At 38.4% G+C, this 20,746-nt stretch overlaps 1 protein-coding gene across 2 annotated transcripts in view; it reads right to left on the bottom strand.

Moving 5' to 3' along the window:
• Nucleotides 1–20,746, bottom strand: part of RABGAP1L (RAB GTPase activating protein 1-like) — a 474,386-nt gene that overhangs the window by 138,026 nt on the left and 315,614 nt on the right. The window contains exon 1 of one of the 2 annotated variants that reach the window (XM_008591141.1): nucleotides 3,084–3,602. The exons of the other annotated variant lie outside the window; for it this stretch is intronic. Within the exon in view, the coding sequence (XP_008589363.1) occupies nucleotides 3,084–3,251 (168 nt within the window). The 5' untranslated portion in view covers nucleotides 3,252–3,602. Of the gene's footprint in view, nucleotides 1–3,083; nucleotides 3,603–20,746 lie in introns of those variants that run through there. 2 annotated transcript variants of the gene reach the window in all.

Below are 20,746 nucleotides of genomic sequence, written 5' to 3'. Positions count from 1 at the left end.
GCTTCTATTCCACACTTGGATAAAATTCTTGGATGATAAATCTTTCTTTAAGAGCCTCTAATTAGCAGCGAATTCTAGGTTTGATTCTTTCAGGGGATTATTCAAGAAAAAAAAAATTTAAGTGTGACTTTCTTTCTCACCTTCACTATTTTTACTCCAAATGGCTTAGTAACTTTTTCTTCCTTTAGTTATGTTGTCTTTTTTTTTTTTGGGGGGGGGGGAAGCTAGCTGGTATGGGGATCTGAAACCCTTGAACTTGGTGTTGTTATCAGCACCATGCTCTAACCAAGTAAGCTAACTCGCCAGCTCCTAGTTATGGTGTCCAACAGATTTCTATTCAGCTGAAAAATATTTTTGGAAGTCTAAAAATCACTTGGAGGCATAGGTTTTAGAAGAGGGAAACATTACTTGGCTGCTGTCTACAATATTTGTACCTCCTGTTCTGGTATTTTAATTTCACTAAAGAAATGTGTGTTTGGTGAGTCCACACATAGAATTTGTCTTGTGGTAATATCTAAAATGAAGAACCTGTTCTTGTACCTGTTTTATTAAAGGGAAATTGTTCTTTACTGGATGTACCTTTGAAGCAAAAATTCCAAATATGCATCCTCTATTCAATCAGTGGCCTCTTTCCCACTAAGAGTTATGGAAGCCTCATGTTCTAGCAGTTTGATACTCCATCTGTGAATCAGAGAACACTAAATAAGGCTAAGAGTCTAAATCTGCAACACTGTCTTGGTAAGTCTTCATTTATTTGATTTTTTTTTTTAATTAACTTGTCTTATAATGAAAAAGAATTACTGGGATCTTTAAGGTAAAATAAGGTATGCATGTGTTTAACTCACATGCATTCATGTTTAAAACACAAGTAAAAAGGCACAGAGACATATCTTAAATTTCAGTGCCTGCCCTCTTGACTGGAAATGGAAAGATTGCAATACTGCATGTGGCAGTATTCCTCTTAGGACCACCCTGTGCAGATTAGCCATTGATCCTGCATCATTAGGCAGTCCAATAACACAAAGCTGAACAACTGTACTTCCCCCAGTACACATGTTAAACTTGGAGCAACTACTTATTGCATAGCAGATACCAATTCATAGCAATATTGCTAATTACAGGGCATGTTATTTCTCAAAATGTAGAGTACCCTGGTTCTTCCAATAATCTTAGAAGTGCAACTGTGTATAACAAATCCGGAGATTTCCAAAAGGCCCCACAGACAACTCAGCATATGCTTTTCAAATGTAAAACAAGTGGCACTATTACCTAGGATCTGAATGTTAAAGCCCAAAACAACCTGAGGGATGCACCATCTCAGATACCTAATTTGTCAACCAAACAGACTTTGTACAATTGCAACATACCAATATATATGACCACCCAAAGATCTCAAGCTTGTGAACCCAACTCCATGTGGATTTTATCGCTGATTAATTTTTTTAGACTAGAGTCAGTATAAATTAATCCCTAATACAAACTTGAGTGTGAGAGATATTCTTACTTATCAATTCATATTTTCCTCCAATACACTGAAAATGTAAATGCCAAAGAGAGGCAGCACTGGATTTACCTGAATGTCACCAATAGAAGCCCCTGTATCACAAAGTTAGTCTTTAAGATACGGAAATATATTGGACCAAACCTGATTCCTCAGAGATGAACAGAATTTGTTGAAATGTAGTTTAGCACTCTGTAGTGTCAAAACTACTGAAATAAAATGATTTTTTTCACTTTAAAAAAAACAAAACTGCTTTGTAATAGACTCATGAATTTCAGTTGTCTCCTTTATTAAGAAAAAAATGTGATTCAGAGAAACAATGACCTCACCCAGGCATTAAAACATATGGATTGAGCTCCTTTTATTTCTTCCTTAAATGACAAAGGAACAACTCAAAAATAAGCCTCCTAAATTGCATTCTGATGATTGCATCTAACTTCTTATTGCAATGAAAACCAGATTTTCTTCAGGGTAGGAAATTCCTTATGTATGTACATGACTACCTAACATTTCTGTTATGATTATACAGAAGAGATTGTATTTGCATGTAAATACGTATATGAAGACTGAATGAGTAATTGTAAAGGTAAATATAAACTAAGGTGAACTGTCCTACAGAGAGATATGTGAGAGAAAAAGAGTTAAATTCAGTCAAGTAAATATTGTACTGAAAAGAGAGAAAAGAGTTAAATTCAGTCAAGTAAATATTTTACTGAAAAGATTCGAATATGAGAGAACCGTAATGAGGAAACAGTCTGGAATTATTAAACTCCATTCTATAAAATAGACAAAGCTAAATTATTCTTGTTCAATTACTGAATAATTGTACAGGACTACTGTAGACCAATTACATTATAGAATAGTTGCTAGATATAGTTCTCTAACCATAAAGAGAAATCCTAAAACAGTGATTGTGGGTATTTAATTTTAACCCTTGGTAGAAAATGAGAAAGGGTGATTTTTTTCTCTTGTTCAGGAAATCAAATAACAAGCAAGCCAGACTTTCCAGATTCACAGCACAGACCCTGCAGCTTTAAGCTCTTTCACATAAACACAGTTCAGTCATTCCAGGACAGACACATACAATTTCCTACCCAAGGATGTTTAGGTGGTAAAATCCCCTACTGGGAGAGAAAATTTAAAAAAATCAAATTGGCAATCAAATGGGGAGGTCAGAAAGCAAACCACACGTAGGCTATAGATAAGTGGTTATGTCTGTCGTAAAATTTAACCCATCGGAGACATAAATAACAGAATGCCTACATCAAGCACTTGGGTATTCTGCTTTATTGCTGACCCTAGCCAGCAAGAAAAGCATTTTTTGCTGCCACAGAGATAATGCCTCTAATGTGACCCTAGGCTCTCAGAAAAGAGCCATGATCTTCTCTAGCCAATTAAGGAGTGGCGTGGACCAGGCTCCAAAAGCCACTGCACAGCAGTGACCACTCAGTACTTCCTTCTCAGCAGACTGGGGAGAAGAGGAAGAAAACAGGGGACCACAAGCCTCTTCCTGGGATACAAGGAATTTTCACAGAGGATAGCAGATTTCCTACAAATGAAGTTTAATGAAAAACAGTCTCACCGCCAGAAGCCGAGGCACAAACAGACGATGCCCCATCCCCAGAAGTTCCAGCACTCGACACGCATACTCATTCACCAGCTTGCTCCTCTCGTCGTGCATGTCCTGGGACTTTTTGACAGGAGGTGTGAGCTTAGCAGCTGGGGCTGGGCAGGGCACCCCTTCTTCCATGAGCAGTAAGTAGGTATCCAGAATGAGAAAGCTGGATCTCTTATCCACAATTTTAAGAACTGCAGTGGGAGGGGAGCCAGGCTTGGGTCTCCCCAAGAGGATGAACAAGCCAGTCTGTGGTGGGAACTGTCAGCTAATGTCTCCACAAAAAAAACATTTTGGCTAAATTATCCACTGTGCAAGAGCCCCAATGCAGACTGGAAAACGAAATAAAATCAAATACTGATCTAAATAAAAAACGGCAAAAGCAACCAAATGCAAGAAAATGGCCAAGAGTGATGCAGGAGAGTTCAGACACATGAGTAAAAATGAACAAGCTGCTTAGAAGGGTCTAGCATGTGAGAGTGAGTGTGCATGTGTGTGTGTGTGTGAGCAGGCAGCAGCAGCAGTAGCCAGGAAGCCAGGGCAGTTGTGAAGCTGCAAGGAGAAAGGATGAGCTCATTGCAATCCTTGATTCGTGACAAGCAGCGATGCTGCTGCTGCTGCTGCCACCGCCGCTGCCGCCGCCTCTTGCCTCTCGCTGTGAATCAGTAATGAAGGGGTAGAAAAGGAAGGGGAGGGAAAAGGAGGAGGTGGGTGAATGAGCATGCAGAGTGTGTCTCAGGGGAGAATGCTGTAATAAGAAGCCAATAGTGAGCTGTTGGACAGATGCGATTCCCCCTCCCAGTCCACCTTCAATCAGTGTTAGTCTGACAGCTTATGCTGTTGAATCCTAAACCCACAGACAGATGAACTACCTTCTCCTAACATGTGATGCTCACAGAATAATCAGCCAGCCAGCCATCGAAAAGGCTGACCTTTATTCACTCCTGCTTTCTAATAAGGAGAGAGCAGACAAAAGTCTGATATTATACTGTGTATTTAAAGTGGGATGCTCCAATCCGGGTTAGATTACTGAAATCTCCAAAGAAAAGAGGTATTAGGGTGAAATGACAGAGTACGGACTAAAGAGCAAGGACCAAGCATCTAACAAATGATATACCCTCAAGTTGAAGTTTTTATGCAATAATAATGACTTTTTGCAATGCTAGATGTGCAGAGCATTTCAGCACGCTGGGAAGGCTGGCCACAATTAAAAGGAAGATTTTTATAAACATGCCATATGCTAAAACATAAAAACCTACATGTATACCTTTAAAAACTACTAAAGTTGAGACTCTCAAAGGAAAAATAACTTTGTAATGCCACAGACCTTGATAAATACTCAATAAAGAGTTTAAAACGTTTTAATAATCTCTGGTCAAATTAATCCTTCCCTACTAATAATATAACAGAAAATTATCCATAGTTTAAAATTTTACAATCTTAGTGCTAAAGTATTATATTAATCTCACTGATATGAATAATCAGTCAAAGTCAAATGAAGGCAAAGGGACAAGATCACCTCTAGGGACAGTCTCTTAACTTTATCCTAACAATTAACTAATCCATATTCGACATCTTGGTTTTACAGTTGGTCTTAAATACCAGACCTGTTTCTCCATACAAGTTGTAGCATGGTACAAAGAGTAATAGAACTAAGAGGACCACAGTAGGTTTTTCTGAGTCTTAGTTTCCTACTATGGCAAATAAGAGTTACAAATCTGCAGGTAACCACTCAGAAACATATTTATTGACATATCTCTGTAATCCTGGTTAAAGAAATAGATTAATTATGGAACTGGAATTAAAGGGAAAGAAATAGGAAGAAAGATATTGCCTCCCTTAAAAAAATATTGTTTGGTTTCTTTTTCTAAGATCTCAGGAAAACAAAACTTTTTTTAAAAAAAGTTAACCATTTTAAGTATTATTTAACAAAAATATCTTGCATGAGATACTTATATATTACCGTCAAGCCTTTTATTTCTTCCAAAAATTATTTCTTAAAAAACTATACAAAGTAAAGATTGTAATGGAAAATGATAAAAAGCATTAGAATACTACATACATATAAATATATTTCAGGCGCCGCCGTGCTCCCAAGCAGCGCACTGTAGCAGTGTGCCACCGGGCCGGCCCTTTTCTGATGACTTTTTAAAGGTTAGGGGAGATGTTTCCATCCAGGTGACTTGGTCTCAAAGAACACTAGCAGAAACACTTATTTTTTATTTTATATAAACCAAAACCAAAAAACTTCTTGCCCAAAAGGATTCTGGTAAACAGAAGTAAAAATTAATCAAATGATTTTGGAGCTATATGGTTTGGCTCTGATGCTCACAAAAGAAGTTAAAGTTATATGTATGTACTATTTATTAATTGTAATAATTAAGATATGGTATCTTAATGAGCAAACCAAGTTACATTTGAAACTTTAGGTACATTTAACAAAATGCTATATAAAAGGCACTACAACAAGTGGTCATGTATTTCAGTTTCTCCAATCTCTTCATTAGGCTTCTCCTTAAAAGCCTATCATTCTTTCTTCCAAAATTTCCATAATTTTTCAGCTCTGGTCCTATTTTCAGGTCGTCCTTTCACAACAGTTTTTGATCAATATCAAGTAAAATAACCCTTCTAGAATATCACTTGGTGAAATGGAAGAATTAATTCTAGGGAGCATTTCTTCCTCTTCCTCCCCAAACCCCAAATGATATATTTATTGCTGATGAGAATCAACAATAAATCACAGAATTCTTTTTTTTTTTTCCTTTTTGTCTTTTTTCGTGACTGGTAACAGGATCGCAACCCTCGGTGTCGCGCCCGTACCGCGACCGGCAACGGGATCACAACCCCCGGTGTCGCGCCCGCACCGCGCTCAACCAGTGAGCGGACCGGTCTCTATATGGGATCCGAACCCTCAGCGGGAGCGCCGCCAGCACTCCCAAGTGCCGCACTCTACCGAGTGCGCCAACGGGCCGGCCCCACAGAATTCTTTTGAGAAAAAAATTTTTGAATTATAAAGTAGTCTAAAAAATGCAATAATATATAAGAAACTCTTCTGAATTAACCAGTTAATAATACATACTTTCTCAAATTTCCCTACATTATTACAAAGGAGTTTTGTGGGGGGGGGGTTGTTGTTGTTGTTGTTTTTCTTTTGAAAAGTAAGTTCAGCAGCAATATGGGAAATTTAATATGGGAAATTTGAATGAATCACCTATAGAGGAGGAAAAACTTTCTCCTTCTATCCTCCTATGTAAAGCTTCTTTTTATTTATTTTTTTAAAAGATGACCAGCAAGGGGATCTTAACCCTTGACTTGGTGTTGTCTGCACCATGCTCTCCCAAATGAGCTAACCGGCCATCCCTGTATAGGGATCTGAACCCGTGGCCTTGGTGTTATCAGCACCACACTCTCCCAAGTGAGCCACAGTGAGCTGGCCCTCTCCTACATAAGCTTTCTGCCTGGGGTCCTGCAAATAAGTCGGACCAAAAAGACAGGTTAACAAAAGAGAAAGACAAACAGAAGTCTATTAACATGTGCAATGTGCAAACACATGGGAGAAATTCAGCAATAAGTAACTCAGAGGTTATTTATTGGTTAGAACTTCGGGCTTATATAGCATTTTAACAAAAAACAGTAAATTTGTAGAGAAGTGACAAGACCAAGGAAAAGGACTTTGAGCTTCAAGGGCAACAAATTGTAGGAAGGCAAATATGTGGGGAAACTACTAGTTGATAAAGGCTAGTTAGTGAGATTTGTTTGTGTAGGCTGTATGTGTAGACTCTTTCTCGGTGCCATCTCATCTCCGATGATAAGGCTGTTATCCCCTTCCTGGTATGGAAAGGTTGGATGGGGGGGTTACTTTCCACAAGGATAATTTATGCTCTACAGTCAGGCAGATAGGGAGATGGAACAGAGCTTGTCTTATGTCTACTTTTGCTTAATTGCCTTAAGCTCAAAATAATCCTTATGCCAGAATGTGTATTTTGGGTGGCATACTCTGAAGCCCATCACAGCCAGTGAGAGAAAGGAAGAGAGAGGGCCAGACAATGGTCTCAAAGCACAGTCTAATGACTAGAAGTGTCATTCTCTGGAGTTCTGGAAGCAGGTGGTTGGTAGTGTAATCTTAATTAGAGTTGTGCAGTTGACAGTGTTCTTCATGAGCCACTCCATTGTGTCATGGTTGCTAGACATGTTCGGGACATAATAGATATCCACTGTAAAAAGGAAAGCACATTTTACCTAATTCATGGACTTATACATAAGAACACTGAGTACAAAAAAACATGCCAGGTAATTACTTTCCAACCTGCAGAAGCTTAAAATCGGGGAGATATCCAAACACAAATACAAAGCAGGGTGTGATGAACACTATAAAAGGAAGAACATACTGTGTGCTATGATGTAGGCATGTCTTTGTTATCCACAGTAGATACAAACAAAGGTAGACTTCTACTAGTGGGATTAGTCTAGACCCAAATCTATAAGTAATGATAATTAGACATATTTCTAAGAGCAAAACAGGGCATTGCTTATTACATCATCTTTTAGTCACATGTACTGGCTATATGACGTGGGTAGGTCACATAACACTTCTCTGATCCTCTGTAAAATGGCAACATTACCTACCTAGCTAGCTAAGTTGCTCTGAAAATTTAATAAGTTAATACATATAAAAGAATTTCTCATAGTGCCTAGCACATGGTGGGTGCTCAGTAACTGGCAGTTTTCTTTATTCTTTCCAGGAAGTGATGCAGAAGAGAACATGTTGTGTAAAATGCATTGTGTTCATCTGGGTTAGGGTTTAGAAAGATAAAAAGTACTGTAGATATATTAACAATAGAAAGAGTCAGCCAAACACTGACATAAGTTGTTCTTATGAGACTACCTGCCTTTTCAGTTAACTCTTAAGATACAGACACATTCATAGTAAGTAGTAAACGATCCATGCTCTTTTCAACCAAGAGAGGTAAAATTTCAAAAACTTAGTTCTCTAGCTATTTCTTTTTTGTCTGATAGACTACCTTTAAAAGGTTGAACCCTCAATAGTTTGGCAAATTCTGAAGATCCAATAAACAGGCCAAATAAAGACAGCATAATAAGTGGTATTGGTATCTCGGTACTATAAAATCCTGCAAAACTCACACTTTCTGCCATTCTAGTCTCGATTCTGCTCAACACTGTGTTACATGTTTCTGGACATAGGTATATCAGATGCTTCTAACTTTATGGATTATTCAAGTTACTTGAAGAAAAGGCTAAAATGAAATGTAATGAGACTGAGCTTACAAGTTATATCACAGGGAAATGAGTCTCATTATTTTATAGTTGGAATTCATACATCAAAGAATTAGAGCACAAAAAAAAGAATTAGAGTACAAAATAAAGATATTACATAATTAATTGACATTGAGGTGGGTGGTTCAGGTCACATGTCTACAGGAATTTGAAAAAAAAAAAGATTCCTGTAAAATACTGTAGACTTACCTAGTTTTTTAGGAATGCTCTAACCTCTTGTGAGACTTAAGGCATAACTGTTAAAGGAGGTTTTTGTTTTTGTTTTTGTTTTTAAACAGAAGAGAGAACTTTCCCCTATCAAAAGCAATTTAATAACACTGAACAATTTTGGGAGCATGACTAATACCTTATTACCTATCTTTGTGATCAGATTCTACTGTAATGCCTTGATTAAAAAAAGAACTTCTATCACAACCTCTTTGAGAGTTGGTCGTTTTCTCTCTGCTTCCATATCGTCATAGACAGGTAGCTCAAGAGGCTGCCTATTTTATTATTGGACACTCGTATTTGTTAAAAAAGGACTATAGATAGTAAGCCAGAAATCTGAAACTTCTAAGTCACTAGGTTAATACATAAATATTTTTAACCACTTTATTGAGGTATGATTGACATATAAAAAACTCTAGATACTTAATGTATACAACTTGATGTATTTGGACGTAAGTATACACCCATGAAACCCTTATCGGTATGAATGCCATAAACTGAATCATTATCTCCAAAAATTACCTCCCATCTCTCTCTCTCTCTTTTTTTTTCCCTTCCTTTTATGGTTAGAGCAGTTAATATAAGATCGACCTCAGTTATATATTTTATTTATTTTTATTTTTTGCAGCTGGCCAGTACAGGGATCAAACCCTGAACCTTTGTGTTGTCAGTACCATGCTCTAACCAACTGATCTAACTAGCCAGCACTCAGTTATTTATTTCCTAACAATAGGGAATAAGTATACTTTTTTTCATGTGACATTAAGTAAAATATTTTAAGACAGTCTTCATTTTCTTGTCTTCAAACTAATCATCCTTGATGCTAACTGGGTCTCCTGTGAGGTGGTTTCTAGACAATTCTAGACTGTTCACAGTCCTGCCTGCTGCCCAAGGACACACTTGTTTGGAAAGTGTCTATCAATATAGTGTTGTCCACACTGAAATGGATACTCTAAATATGATAAAAGAATCATAAAATAATGGTATCGTGTTAGACCCTAGAAAACATCAAAGTCTAACATGTTTATCCTATTGATGAAAAGACCAAGGCAGCAGATAAGTGCTCATGATCATAAAACTTGTCAGGGGCAGAGCCAGGAACCCAAGATTCTGGAGCACAGATGCACGGCAGGGACCTAGCATTTCCTGCACTGTATTGCTATCTTTCGATTAATGTAGCCCACAAAGAAACTATCTTATTAGGAAGACTATGCTTTACCATTTTATTCCACATAGAAATTGGTAAGGAGCCTGTGCCTGCCAACTGCTATGAATGGATCTAAGATTCTAAGATTTGAGTTGAGAGAAGTATCCACAAGCCTGCCTTGAGGAAAGTCACTTCTGAACATACATTTATGGTAATAAAGTATATCTGCCTTCTCAACTTTTAACTGATAAGCACTCTCTTTTTCAATCAAACCATTCAAGGGACTACCGCCTTGGCAGCTCAGCCACAGTGTCTGTGTAAGAGCTGCTTTCTTGAAGCCATGTTAGTGACACAGGCTTGAAAATGGAATGTTAACTCAGGGCTTTCATCCCCTTTCCTGGGTAATATGTATAAAGCTCATATTTATGTTCAGGCTTAAGCAGAAGGTACAAGCATGTTAGCTGAAGCCTGTATTTTTAATTTTAAATTGATAAGATTAAAATTATGATATAAAGTTCTCACAGATTAGCTCTGGTTGTTAGAGTGTGGCCTTGCACACCAAAGTTAAGGGTTAGATTTCCTGTACTGGCTAGCTGCCATAAATAAATAAACAAATAAATAAAATTATGACATATAGAATCTAGACTATTCCCTGATCTTCCAAACCTAGACAAGCATTTTATTTTATTTTATTTTATTATTATTTTTCTTATCGGACCCTCACGTAAGAGGTACCCTCCCCCCATACTTGGAAGAAAAAAGCATCATTATCTCTGAAGATGGAGGGATATCAAGTGGAATCTGAACATATAGGCCTTGCTAAATCTCTCCTGTTAACTACTCTTAGCTCATATACTTTGTCTTTTCACATTTTTCCATGACTCTCCATTCTTCATCAAATCTAGTATAAAACTCCTCAGGTTTAACCATTTCTTCAGGACTTCATTATCTTATGAGGGCTCCTGTGTCATGTAAAACTTATATTAAATAGATTTGTATGTTCTTCTCTTGTTATCTGTCTTTTGTTACAGGGGCCCTAGCCAAGTACTTAGAAGGGTAGAAAGATAGATATTTTTCCTCCCCTACACTAGGTAAATGGTAATTACAACTATACTCTTTGGATAACTACACATAATATAGTTAAGTGTTTTAAATCTAATTTGGGTTATTCAAAATAATAAAGGAAGTACAGGTGAACAGGCTAGATCCTGGAGGGTAATAAAGTTAGTCCAGTGGAAACAACAGGATTTACAGTCATGTAACTATGAATATACCAAGGAATTAACACATCTTGGATTCTAAAAGAAATGACAAAAACAAAAAGCATACAAAGCAAAAATTTACACTCAAAGAATAGCATCTGTACCCTGGTAATCTTTTCCATACCCTGTATTTTATTAATATCAAACAACCCAATCATTGACCAGCCCTCTCTCCCAACCTGTACATCTACCTCCTTACTGAATATATGCAACCTCACATGCAACTTACCCTCAATGTATCCAAAGTCACCATTTCATCCCCAATGCAATTACTCCTCTTGCATTTCCTATTCCAGCTCACAGTACCTTCATCCACCCAATTACTCAAGCAGTCACCTGGTTATCATCCTAGAGTCCTCCTTTTACCTCTCCCTACACCCAACTCATCATTCAGGTCTGGCTGATTCAACCTTCTCACCACCTATCAAAGCTATTCCCTCCTTTTCCATTCCCATCATTTCTTATTTGAGGTCAGCTCTCAGTATGAAATCAGATTGCCACCATCTGCAATATTCAAGTTATTTGACGTTTATTGCACATACCAGGTAGTTGCATACCTCCATGTCTTTTTTTTTTTTTTTTTTTATGTTTTCATGTTTTCTTGAACTGTGGAAACATTCACTTGCTTTTTCTTAATCTGTCAAACTCAACTCTCAAATATTACCTCCTGCAGGAACCACTTCCTCAACCCCCCGGGGGATTGGGGTGGCCCTCCTACCCATGCTTGTCTATCTCATAGCACTTGCAGGCTTGTATGTAAATGAGTTGCACTGAAATTAATGCTTGGGGTCATTCTCCCTTGCTAAGGTGATAGGTACTGTGTATTTTCTTTCTTTTTGTCCTAAAAACGCAGCAGAGGCAATTACTTGACACACAATAGCTACGCCTTAAATGTTTGCTGAAATAGTTCAGCATTTAAAAATGGGTAAAATACTATTATCATCAATGGAAGGGATATATGTGCATTCTTCTGATTAGAGATATTGGTACTTTAATATTTTGGAGCCTTTGCTATGGTTTGGAAGTAATTTGCCAAAAATTTATGCTGAAATTTAATTGCCAGGGGCTGGTGGGTTAGCTCAGTTAGTTACAGTGTGGTGTTGTAACACCAAGGTCATAGGTTCAGATCCCAGTACTGGTCAGCCGCCACGAACAAAAAAATAAATTTTTCTAAATTGCCAGTGTAATGGTGTTGGGAGGTAGGGACTTAATTAGGTCATTAAGATGGATTAATGCCTTTCTGTGAGACTGGGTTAGTACTCTCAAGACAATTAGTTCTCACAGGAATGGACTGGTTCTTGCAAGAGCAGGTTGTTATAAAGCAAGGTCACCTGTCCCCTTTAACCGCATTTACATGCACCCACCTCCCCTTCCATTTTCCCATCATGCTATGAAGCAACATGAGGCCCTCACCAGATGTGGCCCCTAGACCTTGGACTTTCCAGCCTCCAGAACTGTAAGAAATAAAACTCTTTTCTTCATAAATTACCCAATCTCAGGTATTCAGTTACAGCAACAGAAAATGGAGTAAGACAGCCTTTTAAAATGCTTGTTTGTGGGCTGAGCCCGTGGCGCACTCGAGAGAGTGTGGCGCTGGGAGTGCAGCAGCGCTCCCGCTGCGGGTTCGGATCCTATATAGGGATCTCTTCATAAATTACCCAATCTCAGGTATTCAGTTACAGCAACAGAAAATGGAGTAAGACAGCCTTTTAAAATGCTTGTTCGTGGGCTGAGCCCGTGGCGCACTCGAGAGAGTGTGGCGCTGGGAGTGCAGCAGCGCTCCCACTGCGGGTTCGGATCCTATATAGGGATGACCGGTGCACTCACAGCGCTCACCGGTGCACTCACAGCGCTCACTGGCTGAGTGCGGTGCGGTCGGTCTCAAAAAGGACAAAAATAAATAAATAAATAAAATAAAATAAAATAAAATGCTCGTTCGTCTTTGTAGAATGTTCTCCATTTTTCCTTTAACATCGGTCTCAAAAAGGACAAAAATAAATAAATAAATAAATAAAATAAAATAAAATGCTCGTTCGTCTTTGTAGAATGTTCTCCATTTTTCCTTTAACAATTATTCAAAATGTTGTCAGGGGAAGAACACAAGCTGAGATGTCAGAGAGATCTGGATTTAAACACAAAATTTGATGTCCAGTGTGACTTTAGGAAATTTAATTAATCTGAGTCTTGTTTCATTAAGAAAATGAGGTTAAAAACAGTAATCTTAGGAAGTTGCTATTGCTATTAACAACTGTGACATTTCTAGCGTGATAAACTGGGAAGATAGGGAAGGGATTAACAACTCACCAAAGTGGTATGAAAATTACTTTAAACTGGAAACATCTGACAATCAGCAGCCATAGAAACATCATCTAAATGTAAGTAGAGTCTCCAGAAAATATAGCTGCCATTGACCATACTCCAGGGAGTTTCAAAATTGGGGAAAGACTGATCCTTAGCAGGAAATGAAAATTCAGCTATTCATTAGCATCAAAAAGTCCACTAGAAACTTCCATACTTTCCCACTGAAGCTCTTAACTCTCCCTTCCTCCTTTTTGTAAAATTGATGTATAAGCCTTTATTGCCTGCTATTCGGGGAGGTATTCATTATGAGCAAACTCTGAGTGCACAATGGAAATAAACCTGGTCTTCGCTCTGGTTAATCTGTCTATTGTCAGCTAATTGCAGGTTCCCCACCATTTCAACTCAAGATGGCAGAGGAAAAGACTCCCTCCGAACAGTGATAAAGATATTAACTGATAGGCAACTGAAAAGGGAAAGCACTGGAGACAGCAAAGAATGGAAGATAAATGGAGTCAATAAAGATTATGTAACAATGTGTTGGAGATTTCCCAGAGGCCACGAGAAATATAAATCTGGAGCCCAGGGTTGAGTTTAGAAATCACAAGTGGGCAGATGAAAGACGTGAATGAGTAAGGTCACGTAGGGAAAATTTGAGTAATGAAGAGATGTTCTCACAGCATATCTTGATATTCTTTTCTTAACTACCCCGGGTTTAATTTAATGATTACTTGTATAAATTTACTGTTAGTGAAATTACCTGCCCTATCCAGTAGTAAGTTTCTTACGTAGACAGTGTAGGAGACCAGAATATGCCACTCCACAATATGGGTTTGTTTGGTTTTTTTTTGTCTTTTTATTAAACATTTACCTGTACATATTTGTGGGGTACATATTTGTGGGATGCAGTGTGTTCTTTCCATACATGCATACACTGCATAATCAATATTCCTCTTTGAACAAGGATTATTTTGAGCTGATTATTTTAAGCAACAGCAGACACAGGAGAAGCTCTGAAAATGAAAAGAGTAGGAGTAAAAGTTACCCTTTTGTAAGGGAGATTTACATCTATTAAGGAAATCTCCATTTGTAAGGGTGTCTTCCTCTCTGTATCTGGAAGAGATGGTTGACTAAATCATTAGAGACTCTCATCAATGAAGTATGCACAGACTTAAATTTGCATAACAAATTTCACAATTGTTTACAGTGCTTTTCCTGGTTACCTCCCTATAACTGGCCTCCCCCACACACTTTTCTTTATTTCAGCTAAAGATGGTATTTAAGCCTGAATTTTAAATCACCTTTTTGAGATTTACTCACTTTTCTGGGTTATCTGTTGTGTATACATGTTAATAAACTTCTTTTTGATTTTCTTTTGTTAATCTATATTTTCTTACAAGGGGTCCAAGCTAAGAACTCAGAAAGTGTAGAGAGAAAATTATGTCTTCCTCTCCGGCAGTAGGGATTGCATTAGCTTCACTCACCAGTGTGTTCCCAGCACCCAGCGCCCAGCACATATAGAATGGGCTCAGCAATTATTTCCAGAGTTGATAAATGACTGAATTTCATGTAATTCTCACCAATGGGCTTTCTAATCATTTGCTTTAAATTTGGTGACCTAAATAAATAGTAAAATGAGAATACAAACTCTTAATGAAAGGGTGCTGAAGTGGAGGGAAGAATAAAAAATTTCACAGGTGCCTGTTGTGAGCCTGACATTGTGCCACCCACTCCCATGCATGATCTCATTTCGTGGTTATAATATGTTGTATGAAAATCATGGCTTAAATAAATGATTTGCTCATGTTGTGCAAAACCGGTTTGCCCTGTCATCACTGATTTCTCACTTTTCCTCAGCCTTCCAAATCCTATTTATGTCCGAGTCCTGTCACCCTTATCTTCAAAATGGATCTTGAATCTGTCCTCTTTTTCCATATCTGCTATCATTATCTTGGCCCATGCTACCATTTCCTGCTTGCCCTACTAAAATAACATCTTAACTAGACTCTATGCTTTCTACTGTCACCTCTTTTCAATCTACATTCCACATACCAGAATTCCTCAATCAAAATAATGTCTGGAAACCGTAAACCAGATTAAATTTCTCCCTCCTTAAAACTTATTATGGCTTCCCACTGTACCCAAATGCAAACACTGTACTACTACTTATGTCTCTACTGATTTGGTTCATGTCCAGCTCACTGACCACATTTCCTTCTTCTACATCTCACTCACTCACTATGCTCTAGCCATGCTGGACTTCTTTCTTTTTTGAACATACAAAGCTTCTCCCATCTCAGGGCCTCTGCAGTTGCTACGGCCTCTGATCTTCATATAACAGGCTCTACTGCATATTCAACTCCAATGTCTCTCATTTGTCACTGAAGGAGTGCGAGAAATGCCAGCCCAAAATATAACATTTTGGTATGTTGATTACTTTGTACTGAGGGCAATTGGGGAACAGAGGCAGAGGCTTTTTCTGAGCTGCTTTTATCTCCCTAAATATGAATCCTCCAAAAGGAATTCAATTGTTAATGAGTCCCCTCCCTGGGAATCACACAACCACGGAAGATTAACTGGATCACAGGAGACTGGGGGTTGATACCACCCTCAGACAGACTTTGCCACAGGCCATCACCTATACTTCTGAGGGCCCACTCATCTTTCTAAAACATCATTAACTCTCTCCTAAATTACCTGCATTACCCCTCCCCTCTTCCCTATGAAGAGGGTATATAAGCTTGTAGATTTCACTGGGTTTTCGGGTATTCACTTTTCTTTCATGTGATACCCCTACGCATGTAATAAATTTGTATACCTTTTCTCCTGTTTATTTGTCTACTGTCAGTTTATTCCATAGACTCAATTACTGAACCCTTAAGAGGGTAGAGGAATAGTTCCTCATACCACCCTATCTAATGGAGGGCAATAACAGTAGATTTTCTTGTATTATTTCTTTCATGACATTCATCACTATTTGAAATTGTTTAATTCTTTCTTGTTTATTATTTCTCTATCCAACTAGAAAATATCAGGGCAGGCTTACAGTGGAAAGGAGTGAGAGCTTTAAAAACCTTCATTGACATGGATATTAGAGGGGGAAAAAAACACACAAAATAAGACTATCTTAGCCTCTTTCATTCATTCATTCATTTTTACTTTAAAAGACCATAATTTTACAGGGCCTTTGAACCATGATGGATCTTGGACGAGACCAGCACCATCCTGGACGTGACCGGTGCTATTTTTACTCACACTGAGCACAAAATGGCCACCAGCCTTTCCTTTACAAGAAACCTCGTGGTTTCTGAGAAATAGAAACTCCTCTACTACAGCATGGGTGCAACCTTCCCCCTGATTGCACCCACCAGCCTTATCTTCCACTCCAGCACCAAACCCCTCCCTGATTACGTCAGCCTTCCTTACAGCCTATATGAGCTCTCCCACCCCCATGCCTGGTGCTGCCCTCCATTTTGAGTGCATCACGGCAGATTCACTTTTTTTCAAACCTCTCTTTCCTTTAGCACCTAAGAGTCAACTAAAGTGACCCCTTGACATTTATAGACTATATACATTAACTGCTTCTGCTCTCCCCCAGAGACCCCACAGGGCCACAACACAGCAACTTGTGGGATGCTGAGGAACGATTTGAGTTACTCCCATTTAACAGACAGTAAGTAAGCTTAGTCTTCATGCTTCTCAGTTATTACATGGTCTTATGGCAAGGCAGTTATTTTACCTCAGTTTCATAAATAAACTGAGTAAAAAAATCTTAGTAATATTTAAAAATTAGGAAATTTAAAAGCATCTTAGAATATGTCCTTTATGAATGTTAAGTGTTTTTCCCCCCTGAACCCATGTGTATACATGGTAAAGAAACAGACCACAGTTCAACTAAATTGGTCTACCTGGTTAACTGCAGTTATGAGAATGTCATGATTAATACCAAACCATGCTTCCAAAAAGGCTGTCCATTATTGATCTCTAGCCATCATAAAGACTGGCCACAGAAAAACGCAGAGACCATTTTAGACATGCAAGTAGCTGAGTCACTGTGGTTTCTGGTAAAGAGGAGAGAGGCTTCTATTTTTAAAAATAAAGATTTCATAATATTGGTGTTTGAAGTGTCCTGTGAGCTTCGGATAATACATGCTATATAACTGTCAAATAATTTAGGAAGAAGAAGGAAATTGACAACGCAAAACAACCAGAAATAGCTCTTAGATCAAGTAGGGATAGAGAGAAATAAATGAACCCAGGAGCAAAGGATAAAAGAGGAAATACTTGATTCTCTACGTACACACCATGGGCCCAGAACTGCGCTCAGTGCTGGTGGAATAAAAAACTAGCACATATATGCTCTGTACCCTCAATGGCATCATAGGCTTTATGGCAGAGACAATAAATACCCACAGATTGGGACAATTAGGGGGTCCACACGATGATGTGTAATAATGTGCCCAGTAGGTACATTTGAAGTCAGTAGGTACACTGAGGGCAGATTACAGAGGAAATGAAATGGCAAAGGAGGGGCTTACACTGGACAACAAGCAGGTGAGCAGTGCTATGAAGGTGATTTTTAGAAAGATTAATCTGGTAGCAGAGGACAGGACAGCTTAAGAGAGAAAAAGACTTAAGGTAGACAAGTCAGAAAGCTCTTTCAGTAAGCCAAATGTGAGAAAATGAGAGCCTGGACTGGTGGTATTGCCATGGAGATTCAGCCATGCTTGAATCTGAGAAGCATCATGATGGAAAAACACCTCGCCAGTGTTTCTGTGTAAGTTTCCAATGTACATGTGGTTTATTATGCCCTCCTTCGTATACCTCACTGAAACAAAACTGCCAGAGAGATAATATTCTTTACCAAGTCAGGGAGTGACAACCACAGAGGAAACAGAATGTACCCTGATAAATGAACACAGTGGTTCTCTCAAAAATCCTGACTACAAGGCACAAAGTTAATTAATGGATCACTTGACTTGGTTGCTTTCTCTGCAAGTCTAGTTACTAATGGAATTCAAACTACAATACACTAAGCTAAACCAAGCAGAAGCTGATTTGGCTTCACTATTCAATTGCCTAGGGACACACTGGTTATCATTAAATGAGCCATAAGTGAGAACAGGTAAAGTCTAGTAAGCTGCCTTCTCTACAAAGAATGCTTTTCACTAAAATTGAAGTGAACATGACAAAAGCTTTCAAAAGGAAGAGAAAGAGAGAGAACAAAAGAAAAGTGGAGAATAACAGTGACTCGTAGTATTCATCATCCCACACACCCAACTGTTCCCAAGTTCCCCTGACAGTACCTGGGAAATGCTGCTCAGTGTCCCTCTCCTTCTACCCCTATTGTCACAGCCTTGGTTAAAGAACCCTTCATTATTTCTCCCCTGGACTATTCTAACAATCTCTGAACTAGTCTCCCTGTTTATTAATAGTCTCTTCACATTTCAGTCTATCCTTCTCACTGTCTCCAAAATCATCTTCCTAAAACATAATATCTGATCATGTAATCACAGGTTCAAAGGTTAGCACACACCCTAACCACAAGACACCCTTCAAACAATCTAGACCTATCCTACCTTTCCAATTACATCTGTCACCTTGGCCCATCATGTCCGATGTTCTCATGGAACTTCTTACCATTTCTCAAACACACTGTTCTTTATGGTGCTTCTGTTACATATACTGTTCTTGTCGCCTAAAACATCATTCCTTGTCTTCTCTTGCTAATCTTTCAAGACTCGAATGTCACTTTCTCTTTCGAGTCATCCCTGTCATTACCTCCTTCCTCTGCCTTTGCATCCTGTCCAGTTTATGACCCTACAATAACAACTCATCTACAGCAATTATTTGCTGTAATACCTGTCTGTCTCCCCTACTTCTCAGTGAACTCCTGAGATTAACCACAACATACTTATCTTTGCATCTGTACTATTCAACAGTTTCTAGTCACTGTGGTTACAGATAATTTAAATAAATGTTGAGTAAATAAATGACACTCACATGAAGACATGAGCTTTAAATACAATTATAAGCTTAATTTTTTAAAAGTCATGTACTAAGCAAGGGGATGATAAGCGTATCTCTTTTATTTAATGTCTAAATTAGTAAGAAGAAAGGTCAAAATGAAAGCAAGTGCAATGTTCATGGATTTCTAAAAGAAGGAAGGGAAAATACTGACACATAGTAAAACAGTGTAAAAGCCATAAGAAAATAAATAAAATTCAGTGTTGTTTAGCAATATGCACCCTACCAGTTGATGTTCCTTCAGAAACATGTAAATTTAATTAGTGGAGAGTGGGGGTTCTTAACATCAGACAGGCTGGTTCTCTGGAAGTGAATCGATGGACAGACCCACATATTTTGCAGGATGGACATACATGAAAGTCCAGAAGTTATCGTTGTAGGTGAATTTTAATGTGTAAGATATATTGGGGAGGAGGGTAGCAAATAAAACAATATTTTTCATTTCACTTGGAATCAAAGTGTAGGCGTTGATGGAAGTAGTAACATTAACTGTAAGTAATAAGTCTTGCAAATCCAAGTCATTATGGTTATCTAAGATTTCTGAACAATGACAACGTGCACCCAAACTAATATTAATGTAAAATATACCTTTAAGAAAATATCTGATAAGTTTATTTGCACGTGCTTAGAATTCACTAATAGCAAGACTGGATCAAACTCAAGAAAATGACATGGCAACCACTGTGGTTAATGGAAGACTCTTTCATATTTATCCTCTATGAGCTATTACATTTAGAGAAGATAAAAACGACAAGAAAACGGGTAAGATGTTCAAAATGGAATTAGCCAAGATGGATAAACAATTAACGAATTAATTTCAAACTTCCATTTGTTTTTACATTTACATGTGGTTTTTATTTTGTCTTTTTGTCTTTTTTCCGTGTCCGGCAACGGATCGCAACCCTCAGTGTTGCATCAAAGAATTAATTTCAAACTTCCATTTGTTTTTACATTTACATGTGGTTTTTTTTTTTGTCTTTTTGTCTTTTTTCCGTGTCCGGCAACGGATCGCAACCCTCAGTGTTGCCCCCGCACCGGACCGGGGACCGGCAACGGGATTGCAAACCTCGGCGCTGCTCCCGCGCCTCGCTCAGCCAGTGAGCGGGAACCGGTCTGTACGTGGGATCCGAACCCTCGGGTGGGAGCGCCGCCGCGCTTCCCAAGCGGCGCACTATCCAGTGCACCACCGGGCCGGCCCCTACATGTGGTTTTTATTCTTTCTTTCCTATCAATGATATCCCAGGCTATAATGTTCTGATCAAGAGAAACCAAGATATTTAAAAGAAAGTTGGAAAATCTAGCCAACGCACAGGAACTAAAAGTCTAATACATAAGCATTCTGCTGTATGTAAGGCCCTGGGGCCCAACCGCAGCTGTCTCCATGTAACGGTGGA

This window comes from Galeopterus variegatus, unplaced genomic scaffold (assembly GCF_000696425.1).
Source record: "Galeopterus variegatus unplaced genomic scaffold, G_variegatus-3.0.2 Scaffold145, whole genome shotgun sequence".
Lineage (NCBI taxonomy): Eukaryota > Metazoa > Chordata > Mammalia > Dermoptera > Cynocephalidae > Galeopterus > Galeopterus variegatus.
The sequence above is the reverse complement of the archived record's forward strand: the minus strand, read 5'-3'. Positions and strand labels throughout refer to the sequence as shown.